The 22,436-nt window shown below is 43.2% G+C and overlaps 1 protein-coding gene across 1 annotated transcript in view; it reads left to right on the forward strand.

Annotated features, from left to right (window-relative positions):
- The first annotated feature begins 1,787 nt into the window (after positions 1 to 1,787).
- LOC149804421 (tRNA (adenine(58)-N(1))-methyltransferase catalytic subunit TRMT61A-like) overlaps positions 1,788 to 22,436 on the forward strand; it is a 45,501-nt gene continuing 24,852 nt past the window's right edge. Inside the window, exon 1 of the mRNA XM_089940152.1 lies at positions 1,788 to 1,905. Coding sequence (XP_089796278.1) covers positions 1,860 to 1,905 — 46 coding nt within the window. The 5' untranslated portion in view covers positions 1,788 to 1,859. The remainder of the gene's footprint in view (positions 1,906 to 22,436) is intronic.

A 22,436-nucleotide genomic window follows, 5' to 3' on the forward strand; every position in this document is an offset into this window, starting at 1 on the left:
TCCCCACCCCAAAAATAAATAAAATAAAACTGTGGTGCAAGCACTCATCTCCCTTGCCCCCCCCCCCCAAAAAAGGGACGAAATTAAAAAAAAAAAAAAGATAAAACATTTACTAAAAGGTCGTGTACACTTTCACAAATTCTTCATTTGATTTTGCTCTCTCTCTCTCTCTCTCTCTCTCTCTCTCTCTCTCTCGTACACACGTATACACAAATGCGCACAGAGGAAGCATCTCTACATAGAGAATATGTTTCATAGTGTCCGAGGTTGATGCAGATCAGACTTGTCGTATTGCCGTAATCAATCATATCCTAACTCAACTGCAGATAATATGTAACCCGTCAATTACCCTATACACCTACAAGCTGGTCGCATATCATTCAGTGGAAACTTCGGTGGCAAATCAGTTCATGGATAGATTAAGGGACAGAATTACGTTGGTCGCAAAGAGAACAACACATAAGTCATCAGTCTAAGTTATTTCTTAAAGCTGCCATTGACGCAAGGGGTCTAAGTCTAGGGTTTGGATTATTTTCCTTGAGATAGTTATGGAAGCAGTGATCTTAGGTTATGCAGAAGCACACCAGTTGTGGAAAGGTTCGCAAATCTCAGTTCTTAATCTGTCGCGCAGTGACAGTCTCAGTGATGACGATCTCAATGATTAAACCCTGGCGCTATGACGATCACACACACACACACACACGTGTGTGTGTGTGTGTGTGTGTGTGTGTGTGTGTGTAAATATAGTCCAGCTACAACGTGATAGTGAGGTGCAGAAGATATCTCTTCTTCCTGGTGCGAAAGATATCCCATCTTCCTGAGCTAAGATTCCGATATGTTAAGCTATCTACTGTTGATGGTTTAACATATGGTAGCCTTGGAAAGCGAGACTGATGGTAAGCGTGATATTCGTCCTTACATCGATGCCTCATTACATAAAAACCCGTGCGCGTTTGAATAAGTTTACTAATTTTTATACACACATAAAAATACGTAAATGATTCTTTGAAATTCGGTATCATTTTGCATTCGTAATAGGACAGTTGGATACTGTGTCATATTCAAATCCGAAAGATACGAACGGTCTATTATGTGAGTATATACGAGTACATTCGAGTTTCCTTTGTAACAAACTTGCACTTAGAAACCGGATGTTTGGTGGGGTGTCGAATTTTCTGTTGGACAAGATTACCATGGAGCTTTATTTCTTACATAGTTTTCTATCAGCCAAAACGATGTATATAATAAGGTCACCTTTTTACAAGTTATCGCAAGATAATTTCTGGCAAACATGGGGGGGGGGTCAAGATGCAAAGTTTAACGTTAAAACCGAGATGTCATAATTATGACAGACATGTTAATGCAAAACCTGCCGGCAGAAGAATCTTCTGTGAAAAAAGGTAAGGCGTCTCTGCCACAGGCCAACTGCGCAATTCGGAACAGTAAATATGAAGTTTCAATGACGTCTTGCGCATATACAGATAGCAATATGTACCAAATTATGCGCCTTGAGCACGATGTTTTTTTTTTTGTTTTTTTTTTTTTTATAACTTGCGTATATACAAGATAATAATACAAGTTATATTGAGAGGAGCTTTATTATGCATGGCTTTATTATGATGGGGTAAGTCTTGTTAAATTCATTATAAATCTATGGAACCGCGATGCTTCAGGCTGTTATTCTTAACCAGAAGGAAGCGGATTCGACTTCGACCATGTGATTTAGTTTTAATCACAATTGCTCGACGCGAGCTTGATGCTGAGAAGAAAGAAAAAAAAACAAAAAAAAACAAAAAAAAAACAATGATCTGAAGGGAAAAAATCATAAAGAGTGACAAAAATACCGTAGATTACCCCCCATGACCCTACATAGGACCTTCTCTATCAAACTGCATACGAGAGAAGGTACGTAACTTCCAAATACTTGGTTCCACCCATGACCCTCTATTTCCTTCTGCTATTTCTGTCTGTAAAGGAACACGACCATACTCTATGGCTTGTTTACTCCAGAGGTATTTTTCTATTCATCAAGCCATAATTGACTTTTCTGCGTTGTACCAAACCGAAGTTACAGGTTACGAAACGTACGAATTTCGCGAATTTTGCCTGCCGGGACAACGTCGCGCTCAGCTAACAACCAGTAAAATGAGCTACATATATCATGTTTGCGACTCTACGATACATCGCTTCTTTAATTACAGAACAGTAGTAGATGCAAAAGTAAGTTTCTACTTACCTTTAACTCGATTCAACTTAAGGAATCGTGTTCCATGGAAGAATTAGACATTGTCTTCTTCACTACACATACATTGTAAGCGACTCTCATTTTCAAAAAACGTTCACTATGGGGCACACTCGTCAATGGCGAATTATGACTGGCTCAAAAGGTTATACTTAAATAACATCGTGCATCAGAGAACCGTTTCACGATGTAGACTGTTTCTACCCAGGTAAAAATATGTAAAAACATGATCGCTTCATGTTAGAAATCATTTGAATGAGAGTATATATTAAAGTATAACCTTTTGAGCCAGTTTCTAACTCTTTATAATGAGAGGCTGATGTGTGTGTGCGCGTGTGTGTGTGTGTGCGTGAGAGAGAGAGAGAGAGTATGTGTGTTTAGGCTAGTTTCTCTCGCATGGTTAGTCCCAGAGAAATACCAATTTGTATGTAGATGCATCTAAGTGAATACACCAATATCAATTAAAGGAGGTCGCTGTAAACTTATATTTACCCTCATTGCTTCACTCAGTTTTTATTTTCGAACCTACTTTAATGGGAAGCGAGACACAGCATTTTTCCAATGGAGGCAACATCGGGCCCATTCAGAGTTGATAGAGACCCGGGCCACGAAATTAATCGAATGACAAACAAGCCCATATATATATAAACCGAGGCCCCTTAGTGGCTTATTCATGGCCCATATGCCCCCCCCCCCGCCATTGGGGGATAAAATGTTTAATTTTCGTATATTTCTTAAATCTCTGTTTATATTCTTATCATAATTGACACGAATAATAACGACTCTCTAAGGCAATTCATTCTATCAGAAGCTCACTATTCCATTTTACCATGGGTTCAAGGTCAACGGAAATTTGCGTAATTTTTTTTTTAATTTGCTAATATTTCCTAAACTTCTTAATAGAGTATCATCAAAATGAGCTTTTATCAGTATAATGCTAAGACAATTCATTCTGCGACATGCTTTCTCACTCCTATGATCTTGGAGACAAGGTCACAGTCGTATAAAATTTGCAATAACGTTTTGTTTACAGTGTTTTCATTTTCTTATAATTTCAAATCTCCGTGATAGATTAGTAGTGAATGGGGTCACTTTAGCCTCAATGGGAATTAGCATTAAAAACACCCCTGGGTCGTTTTAGCCTCAATGGAAATTTAACATGGAGAAAAATCGTGGGTCGTGGGCCTCAAGGTGAATTTAACATGGGAAATAGTCTTGGGTCGTTTTAGCCTCAAGCGGAATTTAACATGGGGAATAGAGTTTGGGCTTGTCTAGGGACAAATGGAATTGAACATGGGATTTTTTTTTTTTTAAATTTTTTTTAAATTTAAATTTAAATTTAAATTTAAAAAAGGGGTAGGCAATTGAAAGGCTATCTCTTTTCGAGAAATATGGGTGGCCCTGAAAAGGGCCTTTGGGTTTATGTTAATGTATTCATTAACATAAAGGGCACCGCATTGGTCTTCTTCTTGTCCTTAGGCTGCGTCTCACTGTTGGCCCGTAAATCAGCACTCTTTTCAGGCACCCTTGTCTTTCAACGTAGATCCTACGCATCCACAGGCTGGTGTTTGTCCTGTGGACAACGGTCCACTTGGACCTGACATACATGAGCATGTCCGTCCTAAACATCATGGAAGACACAAGGGTGGATGATTCGACTGTGGTCCACATCTTGAAGCGACGAGAACAGGTGAATCAATGCAGTGAACTGCGCTTATTTATAGGTAGAGGAAGGATTGAAACGGATTGAGTTCATTCACCAATCCGAACACGCGTTACAAAATTCAGTCAGCCCACATCCAATCCGAAGAGAGCAGTCTGTGACGTCACGTGGTCTATATAGATTCGCTAGTGCTTGTGTACAGTCAATCTATGCGACAGTGATTCAACATGACGGAAATTCAGAAAACGATCCATTGGGGTGCACCAGCAGGGGAGACTGCCCAAGGGAACCCGGACTTACTTTCAGAAGAGGTGAACTGGGATTTTGTGGATTTTCTCTCCTCGCAAGAATTTGTTCCGGAACCTTCGTTACCTTCTTCATTACCGCGCGTGGAGAATTTTAGACAGAGACAGAAAGAAGAATTGGAGAAATTTATACAACGACAAAAGGAAGCGGAACAAGCTTTTCTCCTACAGCAGCAGCAAGAAGAAGAGGTAAGAAAAAAACAACAGCAACAACAGCAAGAAGAAGTAGCAGCAAAGAAACAAGAGGGTGAAAATCAAACGGTTACGGTACTGTTGGACATTTTAGCGGAGTTAAGAAGTCTGAAACAAATGTATCAGACTTCTTTATTACGACCGAAGAGAATACGACCTTCCCGAGCTAAACACGTCAACCCTGTGACTAAGCCTACCGTACCACCCTTAGTGATTTCAACCCAATCATCATCATTATCAACATTACGCAGTCCAGAAGTAGGCCTTGGCCGTGGCAAAGGCTTAAGGCAGTTAAAGTTGATTGCTTAAACTCACCCCTACACCATAAAGAAAAAAGGCCCTTTTCAGGGCCACCCACATTTCTCGAAAAGATATACAATTTCAATTTGCCAATAACTCAAAAAAATATTAAACAGCCCATTTTACCCCCTATAGTACGTCTCTGTGTATGAGTGCGTGAGTGTAGCTTCTTATTTTAAAATCACAACTCAAAGACACTTACCTTGTATCATTAATTTATTCTTTTATCCATTGTTACAATCCAATTCACAATTCACAACAGAACACTTTAATAAAAAGTTCATTGACTTCTTCTGTCTCCTTGTTTAGTCTCTCTGTTTTTTGAATTTTTTCACCGTCACACTCTTTTCCTCTTCTTCTTCCTCCTCCTCGCTTTCTTCCCTTCTTCTTTTTTTCTCCTGTTTCTTTTTCTTCACCTGCCTTCTTTCTTCCTCAGAAAAATCCCTCTCTTCCTCTGAAGAATCCCTCTCTTCTTCTGAAGAATTCCTCTTTTCTTCTGATTCCTCTTGTTTCTTTTTTTGGGCAATCTGGAAACAAATGTCCTTTTTCTTTACAATAATAACAGGTATCTTGACTTTTGTCTTTTTTAGCCCTTGTTTTTTTTTTCTTTTTTGACGGTCTGGACACTCTGAAGACCAATGCCCTTTCTTCTGACAGATATAGCAAGTATCTTGACTTTTATCTCGAAAGGAAGGAGAGTAGTCCGTGGGCTGGTCTGAAGAAAATTTTCTAATGACCCCTCGCAAAGCTCTGACGAAACGTTCGATTTGGTTAGTCTCTTCCATCGTTGTGCTCGGCTTGAGAGTGAAATGAATAGTGAAAGGACAAGACACACACCCTTTTATATACGCTGGTCTGCCATGACTATAAATTAGTCTATGGTGTTTAAACTTGAGTCATTTGACGTTTTGCACTCAAGATGAAACGATCCTATTCTTTCGAGAAGAAAGAAGAAGAAAGTAAGAGGCAGAAACGTGATCTATCGCCTCGAACCAGGGCTGAAATCTTGGCACAAATTCATGCCAGTGATTTTGAAGAGGACATGAGTGAACCAAATTCCGAACCCTCTAAACCAAGTTCACCACCCTTAGTCAACCCTGAAAAGTACTATTCCATTCGAGAGACGGAAAAGCGCTCCTCTAGAAAATTTAGAACCACGGCTTACAAATACACGGTGAAGTTTAAAGATTTCAAGGCTGAAGTGCCGTTAGAGAAAGCAGAAGTGTTTATCACTGGGGTGTGGGATTCTTTGCTCACTGCACTCAAGCGACAATGTCACCCCAAAGAAGACGATCGCTTGAGACTTTCCATACAACACGACGGTTTGAAATCCCCTGTTTGGATCGAGTTTAGCACCCCTGCAGAATTGACCGCTTCCAAAGTCATGGACAAGATTCAACACGTACAACAATCTAATGACCAGTTTGACATCACCGATGGTAAAGCCACACTGGACATGACCCACGTCTCTGCTCCTCAAGGGACTGGACGCAAAAAGATGTTATTGGTGGACGACCTTCGCAGCACCAAAAAGAGTCTCGTCCGAATTAACAACCCTCAGGACCAGATGTGTTTAGCTCGAGCCATCGTGGTGGGACGAACCTATGCCAACAAGAACGACACGGCAGAATGGAAAAGAGCCTGGAAAACTATTCGACAATCGGACCGAGCCAAACAACGAAACGAAGCAGAACTCCTGTTGCAACAAGCTGGCCTGTCCAAAGACACACCCTGTGGCATTCCTGAAATGCAAAAATTGCAAGATGTCCTAGCTCCACGCTACACCTTGAAAGTGCACCCTCAAGAAGTGCGCGGGCCTCTGTTGTTTCGAGGCCAAGATTTTAAGGACGGAAAATACATTCATGTTTATTATCACGATGACCATTTCGATACCATTACCACTATCACCGGATTCCTGGGATATATTTATTATTGTGAGAAATGTGATTATGGTTATAATAATCGAGAGCAACACAAGAATTGTGGATTGAAATGCTCAGGATGTTTGGCCTCTTCACCCTGTCTGAGCGAAGAACCAGTGCCTTGTTCAACTTGTCTGCGCACGTTTGTCAGCCCTACCTGTTACTAACAACATCTGAATACACAAGGTTCACAGAAGAAATGTGCTTGTCAACTCCTGAGATTGTGCCCTACGTGTGGACAAGGCATACGTACCAATAGTACCAAGGCACACGTATGTTCAGGAAAAAAAAATGTCACATTTGTCATCACATCGTGGACTTGAAACACCAATGCTACGTGCAAAAATACCAACCCCAACCAGAGAAAGAGGACGGTCACAAGAAGAAAGGCAATTTCATCTTTTTCGATTTCGAATCCATGCAAGAGACCGGCATTCACATTCCTAATTTCTGCGTGGCTCATCGAGCGTGCGAGAAGTGCATTCAAGAACCTATCTTCAGTCATTGCCCTCACTGCAGCAAGATTCCTGGAGGGCGTGAAAAAATCTTTCGGGGACCGAACACGTTAGCCGATTTTGCCCAATGGGTCTTAGACCCCATCGACAAGACCTGGAGCAAAGAGGACATCGAACGTTACAGAGATTGTCATCGTCATGCCACGGTGATGGCTCACAATTTCTCCGGATCCGATGGACAGTTTCTTTTGAGATACTATACGGAACAAGGCACCGAGCGTCCTAAAGTGACTTTGAACGGAGCCAAAATCATTTTCATGCAAGTGGGAAAGTACAGTTTAAAGATTCGATGAGTTACTTGGCCATGCCTTTGAGTCGAATGCCTAAAACGTTTGGAATGACAGAAATGGCTAAAGGTTATTTTCCACACTTTTTCAATACGGAAGCCAATCAACACGCCGTTCTACCCCATTTGCCCGAGGCTCACTATTACGACCCCGACAACATGCGTACCGAACAACGAGAAGCTTTCTACGCTTGGTACCAGGCTCACGCCTCGGACCCCTTCGACTTTCAGGAAGAAATGCTAAAGTATTGTCGTTCCGACGTGGACATTTTACGACGTTGCTGTGGAAAATTTCGAGAACTGTTCATGGAACACGGAGGGGTCGATCCTTTGAAAGAAGCTTGCACCATTGCCAAAGCGTGTTCCTTAGTGTATCGACAACGATTCATGCCTGAAAACACCGTGGCTGTCATCAGTCCTCAAACGACCCACTATGTCAAACGTCAATACTCGGTCAAAGCCCTACGTTGGTTACATTACTTGTGCGACAAGGAAGACAAATGGATTCAGCATGCCCGCAACGGAGGGGGTGAAAAGACCATCGGAACGTATTCGGTAGATGGCTGGGACTTAGAAAACCCCAAGATCGTGTACGAGTTTAACGGCTGCTTATTTCACGGATGTCCCGTCTGTTACCCTGATCGTAGCACTAAAAATCAGTTTTTACAACGAACCATGGAAGACTTGTCAGCGACGCCTAAAGTTAGAACAGGAAGGATACCAAGTGGTGGAAATGTGGGAACACGAGTATGATCACCGTATGAAAACCGATCCCGAGTTTAAACGCCTCGTGGAAAGTTACCAGTTCATGGACCCGCTGAACCCGAGGGATAGTTTGTACGGAGGAAGGACCAATGCCACCTGTTTGCTGTACCAAGCCGACGAAGAGAAAGGAGAAGAAATCAAATACTTGGACGTGTGTTCGCTGTATCCCTACGTGTGCAAATATTGTCGCTTTCCTGTAGGGCACCCGCAATTGCTGACGGAACACATCGACCTGAAAAACATTCGACAATACGAAGGCTTGATCAAGTGTAAAGTTTTGCCTCCCACGAACCTATACCATCCCGTCTTACCTCACCATTGTCAAGGCAAACTGATGTTTCCATTGTGCCGTACTTGTGCCGAAACGTGCAACCAAGACCAACCTTGTCAGCACACCCAGGAAGAACGTGCCTCGACGGGAACCTGGGTCAGCGTAGAATTGTTCAAAGCTCTGGACATGGGATACCAACTGTTAGAAGTGTACGAAATTTGCCACTTTCCCAAGACACAACAATACCACAAGGGTGATCCCAGTCAGAAAGGCATTTTCGCTGACTACGTGGATGCCTTTTTGAAACTGAAACAAGAAGCCAGCGGCTATCCTTCCTGGTGTCACACTCCCGAAGACCAAATACAATTCAAAGAGAAATACTACGAACAAGAAGGCATCTCTTTAGACCACATCGAGAAAAACGAAGGTAGGCGATCGTTTGCCAAAGTGATGTTAAATTGCTTGTGTGGTAAAATGGCACAACGACCGTGTTTACCCAAGACGGAATATTTGACAGAACCTTCCGCTACTTCCAGATGATTCACGACAAAACCAAATACATGAAACACGTGGACGTCGTTCGAGAGAATTTGATCTTGGTCAATTACGAAGAAGATCTGGACTTTGTACAAGACGACCCTTTTGGAAATGTCATCATTGCGGCTTACGTGACAGCTCATGCTCGCTTAAAATTGTACGAAGCTTTAGAACTGTTAGGGGAACGCGTCCTGTACTTTGACACGGACAGTTGCATTTACATCCATCACCCGATTCAACATCACCCTGACATCGAAGGAGACCGTTTAGGAGCCTGGACAGACGAGCATCCCGACGACAAGATTCTAAGTTTCGTCAGTGGCGGTCCCAAAAATTACGGCTACGAATACCGTGACAAACAAGGAGAAGTGCACACGACGTGCAAAGTGAAAGGACTGACTCTGAATTATCGTACCAGTCGAGTGGTCAACTTTGGGGTATTGAAAGAAGCCTTGCAATCGGGAGAGGATGGACACTTTAAAGTGACCACCTATCAACCGAACAAGATTGTACGTTTACCCACTCACCACATCGTCAGTCAACCCTTGGAAAAAGTCTATCAAATCGTGTACCAGAAGCGAGTGCGACTTCTCAATCATTTCACCTTACCGTATGGACACGTTGGTATAAAACATTGGTTGTAAGAGGATAGTTACCCCACCAGAAAGATGACTTCGCCACAGCAAGAATCGAGTGAGAAACCCGATGAGAACTCCAAGTTCAAACCCTACCATTTTCCAGTCTTCTTACCTGACTATTGTGATTGTGCCCGTCGATTGGACACGTTTCAGAAATGGCCTACGGATAGGGAAGGATTACCTTCTTCGCATGTTTTAGCTAGAACAGGATTTGTCTACTTGGGACCTGAGTCAGGATTGGGATACGAGGTACAGTGTTTCGCTTGCGGACTGAAGTTACGAATGGATCTATGTATCTATAAAGATTCGGCTATTCTGGAACATACTCGATGGTCTCCGCACTGCTCTTACCTTTCTATGGCCTTTCCACCCATCACACTACGGTACAATGTTGACGGTACCTTAGAGACGGTACCTTCCAGAACAGGACATAAAAAACGTAAAAAAGGAAAGATGTTCAAGCTGGAGACTGCATTGCGACTAGTATAAAAAGGGGCTATGGTCAAGATGGATAGTTCATTGTGACTACCAAGACCGAGCGAACAAGATGAATACTTTCAGAGAAACACAGAACAAGTTGTTTAGAAAGGCACAATTCAAGTGTGAGGCTTCGGAAGTGGAATGCGATTGTGAGCCTTGCGATGGGTACGATGCTGTACGCTGTTGACCTGAGCGATGCCGTAAAGCATCATGGGAACTTTAGTGTCACTACCCCTATCATGGAAAGGGATGCTGTGCGTGTCAAACCTGTGGGATGCGAAAGTGATGCCGCTCGTCCTCTTGGACACTTTACTGTGTTTAAAGGGGAATGTTCACCTTCACGTCTACCCCCCTACGGATGTCATCCAGCCCTGAGCAAACTCTTGCCCATGTCACTCAACCCTCATCGAAACGAACCTGTGAAAGACGAATATTCGTTCCCTGTGCGTTTGTCGGAATACTGCGACTTTGAAAATCGTCTTCAATCGTTCAAAGGAAAATGGCCTAAGTATCTGGGAGGACCGACCCCCGAAGAATTAGCCAGAGCCGGATTTTTCTACTTGGGCGAAGGAGATAAAGTCAAGTGCTTCAGTTGTGGTGTGTCACTTCACCACTGGGAACCGCAAGATTCGGCCTACGTTGAACATGCTCGATGGTCACCGAATTGTCATTACTTACCCTTAGTGGGACCGAGACATTGAAGTAACTTACCATAATTTGTTCATGGATACTTTACAAGAGAACATTCGTGCTTTGCCTGTGGAGTTGAGAGAACGCATTTACCGAGAGCTGGTCAAAATACAAGTGAAACGTAAAGAACAATTGCATCCGTTACGTCACCGGTGTTTGAACCACTGGTACCTGAAGGCTATACAAGAATTGATTCAATTGAAAGTGTTCCATCCGACGGACATTGATGAACGATCCTCTAGTTTTAAAAAGGATTGGTTTGTTATGGACGATTCTACCTACATCATTGTAAACTTACTGCATCGAATTCCAGAGGAAGAGTTAACGAATTACCAACATCTTGAACACAATGTCAACTTAGTGAAAGAGGAAACTTCTGAACGAATTGTAATGTGCAAATTAGTAACTAAACGATTTAAATTCGACACTGAAGTAAAACCGTGTTTGTGCAAACAGTACATTTCTTGTGTCAGACCAAAGAGGATTTAGTATGACCTATTCATGGATACTTTGCTAGAGAACATTCGTCCTTTGCCTGTGGAGTTGAGAGAACGCATTTACCGAGAACTGATCAAAATACAAGTGAAACGCAAACTCAAAGTGATTCATCCGTTTTTAAATTATGCTCTGTTCCAAAGTACAAGAAGACTGACTATGAGTGGATATTACATTAGGCACAAAGTTAAACGAGGCTATTGGCCACCACCCAACGATTCCAAAAACAGTGTATATACTTATGGATACTTTACAAGAGAACATTTTGGGCTTGCCTGAGGAGTTGAGAGAAAGGATTTACCGAGAGCTGGTGAAAATACAAGTGAAACGTAAAGAACAATTGCATCCGTTACGTCACCAGATCTTTAACCACTGGTACCTGAATGGTATAAGAGGACCGATTCGTCAGAAATTTTTTCAGTGGTCAGACCTTGTTGAACACTTTCAGTTTGGGGATGATGATGGACTAGACGTTCGTAATTTTGGTTACTTCGAGATTCACTTACTGCAACGTATTGAAGAAGACGAGTTAAAGGATTACCAACATTTGTTACATGGAATCTGTTTAGAAAAAGACGAAACATCTAGACAAACTCTGACGTTTCAGTTACAGTATGTAACATTTAAATTCCCTACTGGAGAACGAACATGTTTGGTTAGAAATTACCTTTATTGCTTCCGAAACAAAGACACTATAAAATCAAGTTGCCATGCCACGGATTATGTCACATATTATTGAACAGATTCCGTGGAAGGAACTCAATGACCATATTCAAACCGTGGATCATTACCATCGATTATTACAAGAACTGTATCCATTCAATTTGGGACGACAAGTGGTGTGTGTCTTAGTGACTTGTTTTCTGGGATTTCGTTTACCAGCCGATTCTTTGTGGACTCTTTACGATCAGTACTTACCACCTCAATGGCCTTAAATGGTCACGAAAAACTCCTTTTGCTCAAAGCCTTGCGTTTTCATCTGGATACTTCTCGACCTCAACAGGAAAAAAAGATTCGTCAACTTTTAGCTACCCAAGATGTGTATGACGATGTGTGTGTAGCTTGTGATTTACATCCCCATTGGACAGATGTCCCTGCCTGGAAAGAATGGGCTTTTGAGGCTTGGACCCAAGAAGTGGCCCAGTATGCACGAGAGTTGTTCAAGGAAAAAAGTTACTTTTCAACCCGTGTTAGTGACGGTGCCAGAAGAACCCGTCACCCAGGACGGGACTGTCGTGGACAGGCCTGAAAGACCCTTTCGGGAGGACACTTGTGTGACCTTACCCCCTACTATAGAACTGGTTAGAACATTACCCAAAACATGTTGTTGGTTTACAGACACTTGTTTTTATTCCACGTTCATGGTTATCATGTGCCTTTTATTCTTGTACTTAAGCCTTTGGCTTTTATGTATTTATGTCTTTCGTATTCATGTTTGAAAAAAAAAACATTCAATAAACGTGTTCTGAAAAAGTATATAAACTCTTGTCTTGTTTGTTTTCGTGTCACAAGTGACATTTCTCACACAATGGCTACCTCTGCTGTCTCTGCTCCCTCTTCCTCTACTGTCAAAGTCATCGACGAACACTTAGATCGTGCCAGTTGGGAGGCTTTGTATCTTCGCCATCCCTTTAACATGCTCATTGCTGGACCTAGCGGTTCAGGCAAAACCGAATTCGTCAAACGTTTGATCGAACATAAACATCATTTGATCGATCGGCCACCTCAACGGATCGTGTGGTGTTACAAAGAGTGGCAATCGGCGTACAACCTCTTGCGAGAAAGTCAAGGCGATTCCATCGTGTTTGTGGAAGGCATTCCTAAAGAAGACGACAGCATCGTCTCTGACTCCCGTCAAACCCATTTGGTCATTTTCGACGACATGTTAGGAGAAGACGAAGAAGAAATTAAATTGTGGTTCACGCGCAAAGGGCATCACCGTAATGCCAGTGTCGTTTACATCACCCAAAATTTGTTTCAACAAAGTAAAGCCCATCGCACCATCAGTCTCAATGCGCATTACGTGGTCTTGTTTAAAAGCCCTAGAGATAAATCGCAAGTGCAAGTCTTAGCCAAACAGTTAGGAACGCCTTGGCTGACTCAGGCGTACGACGATGCCACTCAAACACCACACGCCTATTTACTCGTCGATTTGAAACCTACGACTCCCGAGGATTTGCGATTTCGTACCCACTTGTTTCACCACTGGTGCCAAGACGGAGGGCCTGTCCTGTACACGTCTCCGTCCTCGACTTCATTTCACTCCCCATCAAAAAATCTATAAAAACCTCAGACCCTTTTTCGTCTGTCTCACACAGTGTGAACATGACGTCCCTTCAGTCGCATCTTCCCGTCAAATTGATTCGTGCCTTGTATGGCATCAGTCGAGAAAAAAATCCACAAACACGAGCTCGTGTCTTAGAAGCTAGTCTCAGAGAAGTCTTACGATGGTTCACGGTGACGGCACGTCAAATACTCCAAGGAATCATTCAGATTCCTCATCAAACCAAACGCTTTTTCGATCGAAACAAAGTCGCTTTGGTCCAACTGGCCGATCCCCGCATCGACACTCAAACCAAAAAACAAATCATTTTGAAACCTGGAGGGAGCGGTACTCTAGGAGGGGTCATCATTCGCTCTCTCTTAAGATGGGATCCTAATGCCCCCAAAGTTATACCCAAGAAAAAAGTCGAACGAAGTCCCAAGAAGATGAAAAAGACCAGGTCCCCAAGGAGAACTTCTCCAGTGGCAGGACCCTCCTCTTACCAGACACCACCCCGGAAAAAGAAAAGAAGCCCCCAGAAAAAGAAACAGAAAAAAAGTCCCCAGAAAAAGAAAAGCCCACAGAAGAAAACTAGTCGCAAGAGAGGCATTTCGGCCAGGACGCAACCTTACACTCGCAAACCACGATCTGCCACGGCAGTGACTGCGTCTCCGGCAGCCTCACGTTTATCCACTTCTCCGTTAATGACACCCAGAACTGAAGAGTACTTGGAGACGTTGATCACACCAAGAACTTCTCCGTTGATGACCCCCAAAAGAACTTCCCCAGTGGCAGGACCCTCCAATTTAGTGGCAGTGGCTGCTGCTCACAAAGTACCTTCCCCCAAAATCAAAGTCCAAGGAAGATCGGGCATGTTACAAAGTTTACTGGATTTGTCCAAGCAAGAACTGGCTCGATTTAGTCCGTTACGTACCCCTGCACGACGTGTCATGCCTGTCCTCAAACTGATACGACGTAAAGACAATCAGTGGCGACGCGTTCCAGTATAAAAAAGGCCTGTGACCAAGTAGGGTATCAGTGTTTTTTTGGTGCTCCTGAAGACTCAAAGATGTCACCCTCCAGAAAACCCCAAGGAAAGAAAAGGAAAGGACTGCCACCACGTTTAGCCAAACATGGGGACATGTTATCTGTCCTGTCCAAAGCTTCTCCACCCCTACGAAAAAACCCCATCCAAACGGCCTCCAAAGAGGTCATCGATACCGTGTGCGAATGTTGTTTGAACGTTTTGAAAGGCACGTTTCCTTTGTCCAAACACCAGAAACAATGCTTAAGCAAGCATCGTCACGTTCTTCGCCAAATGGTTCGAAAGAAAATTCCCATTCGTCAAAAAAAGTAGATGTTGGTCCAACGTGGAGGCATTTTGCCTCTCTTGTTAGGCCCCATACTGAAAGGAGTCTTGGGAACCATGTTGGGAGGACTGGTGGGAGCAAGATAAAAAGGCCTTCGGAAGTCCCAAGATCTCAGAATCGACCCCTGACAACCCCATGGAAGGACGAAAACTAGCTTCAGTGCCTTACAAACGATGGATGGAATACCATCGGTGGCAAGAACAACGCACCCCGCATTTACCTCCCAATCCCAATTTGAGCGAGATGTCCCAGTTACAACACGAATTGCAGTCCTTGATGGATCGCCAAGATTTGTCCGAAACAGAAAAATCGCAAAAGTACGGTCAACTCTTGCAATGACTGCAACTCTTTCACCAGAAAGCTTTAGACGAAACAGCTCTACCCACTCTGAAAGATTTTAAGACCTTGATCAAAAGTCCAGTACCATCACCAGTACCAGTACCAGTACCAGTGACCAAGACAGAAAAAGGAAAAGAAGAAGAAGAAGGGTTTCAAACTCCACCCGAAAAAGTACGCAAGTTAACAACACCACCTACCTCCAGAATTGGATGGATTAAAAAGATGATGGCCACCCCTTCTTCATCACAAGAGAAAAAGAAAGTGAAGACAGAAGTGAAACAAGAACCGATATCCCCCGCTCAGACATCCTCCTCTTCAACACCTATTGCCGGTCGCACACGCAAAGCATTGCAATCCAAGAAAATACCCCAAGAGAAAAAGAGTAGCATCCTCCAAGAGTGGGTGTCTTATTAACACACCAAAAATGGAAAAAGTCTTAGCCAGCATTTACTACGATCCCTCCCATCCTGCAGGTTACGCAGGAGTTCAAAAATTGTATCGTGCTGCCAAAACGCGACTGAAAAGTCTCCGTTTACCTCAAGTGCAACGATGGTTACAAGAACAAGCTACCTACACTTTACACAAACCCATTCGACGCAAGTTTGCCAGAAGTCGCACCCGAGTGGAAGGCATCGATCATCAATGGCAAGCCGATTTAGCCGATGTCTCTCATTTGGCCAGCTACAATCGTGGTTACAAATATTTGTTTTGTGTCATCGACGTCTTTTCCAAATTTGCCTGGGTCGTGCCCTTGACTTCCAAATCGAGCAGCGAGTTAGTGCGAGCCCTGCAACGGGTGTTGAAACAAAGCGGTCGTCACCCTCTTCGATGGCAAACGGACAAAGGCACCGAATTTCTGAACCAAGCTTTCCAAAAAGAATTAAAGAAACGTGACATTCATTTTTTTACCACCGAGAATCCCGAAACCAAAGCCAGCATCGTGGAACGTTTTCAACGCACTTTGAAAGAATGCATGTGGAAATATTTTACGCATCACCACACTCTGAAGTACATCGACATCTTACCGCACCTGGTGCAAGCGTACAACCAATCTTACCATCGAAGCATCGGACGTGCCCCGCAAGACGTGACTCCCGACAACGAAGTGCTGGTGTTTGAGCGTCTGTTTGGTACGTCCCGGACGAGGGCTGTCCCCGAGAAAAGTGGAGAGTTGGCCGTAGGAGATTGGGTGCGCATTGGCAAAACCAAACGCACTTTTCACAAAGGTTACTTACCTAACTGGACGACCGAATTGTTTCGCGTCACTGGACGAGTGCATGGCCGTCATCCTGCCGTCTATAAATTGGAAGACATGAACGGAGAAGTGCTCAAAGGAACGTTTTATTTGCCCGAGTTACAACGTGTCACCAAAAAAGAAGACGACGTGTACGACATCGAAAGCATTCTCGAACGCAGAACCCGTAAAGTGGGCAAACGACGTGTCAAAGAAGTCAAAGTACGTTGGAAAGGATATCCTCCCAGTTTTGATTCTTGGATCGACGCTTCGCAAGTCATCGACTATAAAAAGAAGTGACCATCATGCCCTTTCACACATCAGAGGTAGCTACGTCGACCACTCCTCCTTCACCCAGTTCTTCTGTGCAAGATTTACAAAAACAACCCTTGTGGGTGTGGTGTGGAGAACGTGTGCCTAAAACGCAAATCGTCTTTTTCTGCCAAATCTTCGTGGTGTATTGTGTCATCGGGGCAGCCATTGCCAATTTGAGTTTGCAACAAGGAGACAAACAATTGTGGACCATTTTATTGAGCAGTTGCATCGGTTACCTGCTTCCCAATCCCTCCCTGAAATTCTCCTCGAACGGGAACCTTGTGTCCAGTGCCAGTGTCAGTCACCACTCCAACCACAATCAGAACCCCATTTTGGGCGGAGACACGCCTCTGACGTCCAGTAATAACCCCTCGGACAGCCACAGAACTCTGGAATTATGAGTCACCAAAACCAATTTTACTTAACCTTACCCAGTGACAGTTCCATGGAGGTGTTTCCCCACAACACGTTGTGCTGTTACACGGTCAAATTACCTCAGGCCATCCCCTTAGATCACGAAGCCCATTGGGAAGTGGCTTTAGTAGAAATGATTCACCCGACCCAAGTCCTCAATGTCCTTCCCAATCAAAATAAATTTGATGTGGAAGTTCATGACGAGCAATTGCAACAGGAATTGAATAAGAGAACAACCATATCTGACATTAAAACCTATAATGAGAAAACTAAAACGTCCACCTACCACTTGTCCATTCTCCCAGGCTATTATTTTAGTGGTCATCATTTGGTCAGCACCATAGCCTCCAGGTTTAATGGCGTGTTTGGGAAAGCTTTTGAGATTGTCAAGAACAGAAGTGTCACCATGGAGTACCACAAAGTAGCTCGTCGCTTCTTGATGAAATTTGAGCGGAGTAAAATCATGTCCATTGTATTTTGTCCTGAATTGTTTGACATGTTGGGTGGAGACATGGAGATGAGGAAGAAAGTAGAAAGAGAAAAAAACGAATTACCAGTCATTTACGACAACGAGACTTTTGCCCAGTATTTTCGTACCCCGGTAGAACTGAACCAAGGACTGAATTTGATATTTGTGTACTCTGATGTGGTGGAGTACAACGTGGTGGGACACACCTCCGTGCCGTTACTGCGTGTCATTCCTTTCAAAGTGGATTCTGCCACGAACGCTGACTAGGAAGGTGGAAACACTTACCATGTCCACCGCGAATTTGTCCATCCTCACTATTTGCCTGTCAGCAAGTCGTATTTGGACACGGTCAACATTACTATAAAAGGAGATTTGGGACAAAATATTCCATTCACCAAAGGAAAAGTCACGGTGAAACTCCATTTTCGAAAACGGTTTTCTCACGATTCCTAAGTAAGTCATGTATCCCGTGTACCGAGGGGTTGCTCGACAGCGAGGACACGGTTTAGGAGATATGTTAAAATCGGCCTTTCGTTCGGTGGCCCCAGTGTTGAAACCGATGGTGACACGCGGATTGCACGCCTTGAAAGATGCGGCACTGACACAAGGCAAAGAATTTCTCCAAAATGTCATCATCGACAAATAAAACCCTAAAGAAGCCTTCATGAGGTCAGGCAAAAATGTCTTGCTGCAAACGGGCAAAGACATTTTAGGCCGACAAGACACACCTATAAATGACCTGCACGCTACCGATTCAGGCATTCAGCAAGGACAAGGCAGAAAGAGACGACGACGAAGAAAACACCCTTTCACCAGACTTCAAGCTAGAAAGGCCAAGAAAAGAAGAACCGTTCGAGACTTAGACGTTTTCGATTATTGAGAAAGAACAAAAAAAACAGAAAAAATGATGCACCGAGAGTCTTGTGCTTGTTCCAAGACGGAACTGGATATGTTTGCCATGCCCCCCACCATGATGACCATGCAAGAATCCCAGTGGGTGGAATTTCATCCAGTCTCCTCATTGACCGATTCCGCTCCCATCGAGTGTGAAATCAAAGGACAGCCCGAAGATTACATCGATCTGAATAGCAGTTACCTATACTTAAAAGTGAAAGTGTTCGAACCACCCAACGCTGACCTAGGCGATGATGATGCAGTAGCTCCCGTCAACAATTTCATGCATTCCTTGTTTAGCGAGGTGGACTTGTACTTGAATAACAAACTAGTCAGCAGCAGCATGGATACTTACCCTTACCGAGCCTACCTGGAAAATCTCTTGACGTACGGAAAAGAAGCCAAGAACACTCATCTGGATGCTTGCGTGGTATGGAAACCTGACCAAGTGAATAGGTTCAACGCCGTTACAATTGCTGGGGATGCTCAAAATTTATCGGGATTTGTAGAACGACGAAAGAAAATTGCTGGAAGTCGTAGTTTAGAAATGATGGATCGCTTGCATTTGGACATGTGGTTGCAAGAAAAGTATTTGCTGAACGGGGTGGATATCCGCCTGAGACTGAATCGCAGCAGTGCCGCTTTCCATTTGATGGCTGCTAATGATGCCACTTACAAAACCAAAATCGAAGAAGCCAGACTCTACGTGCGACGTGTGGAAGTGTTGCCTAAAGTAGGTAACGACATCAGTCAGACGTTGAGCAGAACGACCGCCAAGTATCCGATACGTCGCGTGGAAGTGAAAACCTTCACCATTCCTGCTGGACAGCGATCCATGATCGAAGATCATCTGTTCCAAGGACAGTTACCCAAACGTTTGATTGTTGGTATCGTCAAGAATTCAGCTTTCAATGGAGCCTACAATGAAAATCCTTTCTACTTTAATCATTACAATGTGTCCAAGATTGAAGTCAGTCGCGATGGCAAGACCTTGTGTACCCGACCTTTTGAGCCTAACTTTGGTGCCGCGAAGAATTATTTGAGATCGTACTTGTCCCTGTACGAAGCCACGGGACAGTTAGGAAGCAACACCAGTCACGGCATTACGTACGACGATTATGCAGGAGGCTATGCTTTGTGGGCTTTCGATTTCACTCCAGACCAAGGCAGCGACGAGGGACATTTCCACCCTATAAAATCTGGCCAGATTCGTGTGGAAATTCAGTTTGCGAGTCCACTGGATGCAGGGAACACAGTGAACTTCATCCTGTATGCAGAATTCGATAATACCATAGAAATCAACAGTTTGAGAGAAGTCATTCTAGATTACTAGAAGTCATGGAAGACTGTTATCCCTCTTTAACTAGTGGAGAAACTTTGGACATGAAATGTGAGGAGACTGTGGAAGAAGTGATCATGATGAAGTCGAGATGGCCAGAACAAGAAGCCCATTTAGTCTCCTGTTTTGCCAAACACTTGGTCGAAAAAATGACGGAATTGATCAAGAAAAATTGCTATGGATGTCAAAACGATCATCCCAGTCAAATTCAACACCATAAATGCCTGATGTTGAGTCAAGAAGAAAAATTGGACGAGTACCTGGACGAGGCTTGGAGTCTCATCTCGGACAAAGACGTGTTGCACCAGTGGTATAAAGACTTGCGTGAACATTCTTGTCCACCATTAACCACTCAAGAGATCCATCGTATCGAAGCTCTCCTGAATCAGAGTGAGGAGACGAAACGAAGAAACGGTTATTTGTCAGACATTTTCAAGCAAAAAGTCAGGATAGAATTGACAACTTATTATTACTTGTGAAGAAGAAGAAGAAAAAAAAAACACACACAAAACAATGGATACCTGGGAACTTTATTACCTTTTGAACCACAGTTCGTATACGGCTTCTTGGAATCCTGTCGTCTGTGCTAAAGATGAACTCCCTCATCGCAAACCTAAAGACCATCAAGCTTACGTAATCAACACGGACGACAGTCATCTCCCAGGAACCCACTGGGTAGCCGTCTACTTTCCTCAAGAAGGATGTGTGGAATATTTCGATTCGTACGGATTGCCCCCTTTGGAAGACTATATCATCGACTTTATGAGAAGAAATGCTCAGACTACCCGATTCAATAACGTGAAATTACAAGGCACAGATTCCTTGGTGTGTGGACAGTATTGTGTGTATTTTTTGCATCATCGCAGCCTGGGCTATTCCTTAGAACATTTAGTGACTCATTTCGATCCTCGTTCTTCTGCTAGAAAGGATGTGAAAGTAGATCCATGGTTTTGTGACCATTATGCTTATCTTTTGTCTCAAGCTAGGAAACGTAGTGTCCATCAATGACCTAATGATTTCCAACAGTGGAAATCACAATTTCATTCACAACGTTGTCAGCCCTGTTTAAAGTAGATTGTCAATTGAGAAAAAAATGTTTGTGATTTGAAAAAATTGTTTGATGTTATAATGTTGGATTATTGTTAAAAAATGTTAGAGTTGTTGTTTAGTGTTAAGTGATTATTGAATAAAAAAATGTTGTGTTTGGAAAAAAATGCCTTCGTCTTTTGTTTAGGTATAAGAATGTTCGATTGATGCTCTTTCATTTCTTACTATCCCTCTTATGACACTCATTGAACGTTGCAACCGTGTGGGGGATGTTTTCCTTCACGTCCGCGCTTTGACTTTAAGAACCGGGTTGTTTCCAGTCTAACCATCCATTGTCGACTCATCCTCCTACGAAGATGTGCTCCAAACTAGCTAAGCTCAACGAAGCCTACGTGAATTTGCATAGGGTCAGACACAGTCTGATACCGAAGCCAGAAGAAATAGAGAATGTGAGAATGTTAAAAATCACTGAAGACCTGATAGAAGAGCTCTTCAGAGAAGAAGTGAACAGGGAGAAAGAAGAATGGACAGACTTCAGAGACAGCAACAACAGCAGCAACAGCAGCAACAACAACAACAACAGCAGCAGCAACCTGAACCTGACAGAGGCTTTGTCGATTGCCGTATCGACACCAAAGAGTTCTTCTCTTTCCGAAGAAGCAGACCTATCGCCAGAAAGTCTATCCTCAGAGGACATCGCATTCTTAGAAACTAAAAAAAGATTGCCATAGCAAACAAAAAAAAAACAGCCCTTTTCAGGGCTACCCAATACTCTAGAAAAGAAATAACCATCAATTTGCCAATGTGTGTAGGTAGAGTAGTGTGAATATAAACACTAACTCTTTTTTAAAAAATGTGAGGGAATGTGTTTGTGTGTTTGTAAGTGCTCACGTACGTTGGTGTGGATAGTAGATTAAAATGATGTCTTTATTATGGTGTTAGAGGTGTAGATTTGGGGTTAGATTGGATTGCTTTGCGTATGGGAATAGTCAATTGAAGTGATTAATAAAAATTTTTTTACAATAGTAATGGGTAGCATAAAAAAGTGAGTGAGTGTTTCTTTTAGGTCCGAGCGTTTTTGTTTTTGGTCATGATCTAGGTAAGATCAATTTTATGTTTTTTAGGGGGATGTTTTCCTTCACGTCCGCGCTTTCACTATAAATTGAAACTCGTTCGGCAGTCTAGCTACCCTTGTTCACTGATCAACACCAAAAATGAACACGAGACTGGAGAAACTGTTGGAACTTCATGTGCATCTGGAATATGCCAGGCACCTGTTGAACGAACTGGCCGCGGAGGCCATTGTGGAAGAGGGAAGGATAAGAGAGGAGGAGGAAAGAAGAAACAAAGAAGAGGAGGAGAGAAAATACAAAGAAGAGGAGGAGAGAAGAAACAAAGAAGAGGAGGAGGATAAGGAGAGAAGAAGAAGAAGACATTTCAGAACCCCAGAA

Source organism: Sinohyriopsis cumingii, chromosome 2 (assembly GCF_028554795.1).
Source record: "Sinohyriopsis cumingii isolate HCF-2022 chromosome 2, ASM2855479v2, whole genome shotgun sequence".
In the NCBI taxonomy this organism is placed as follows: Eukaryota; Metazoa; Mollusca; class Bivalvia; order Unionida; family Unionidae; genus Sinohyriopsis; species Sinohyriopsis cumingii.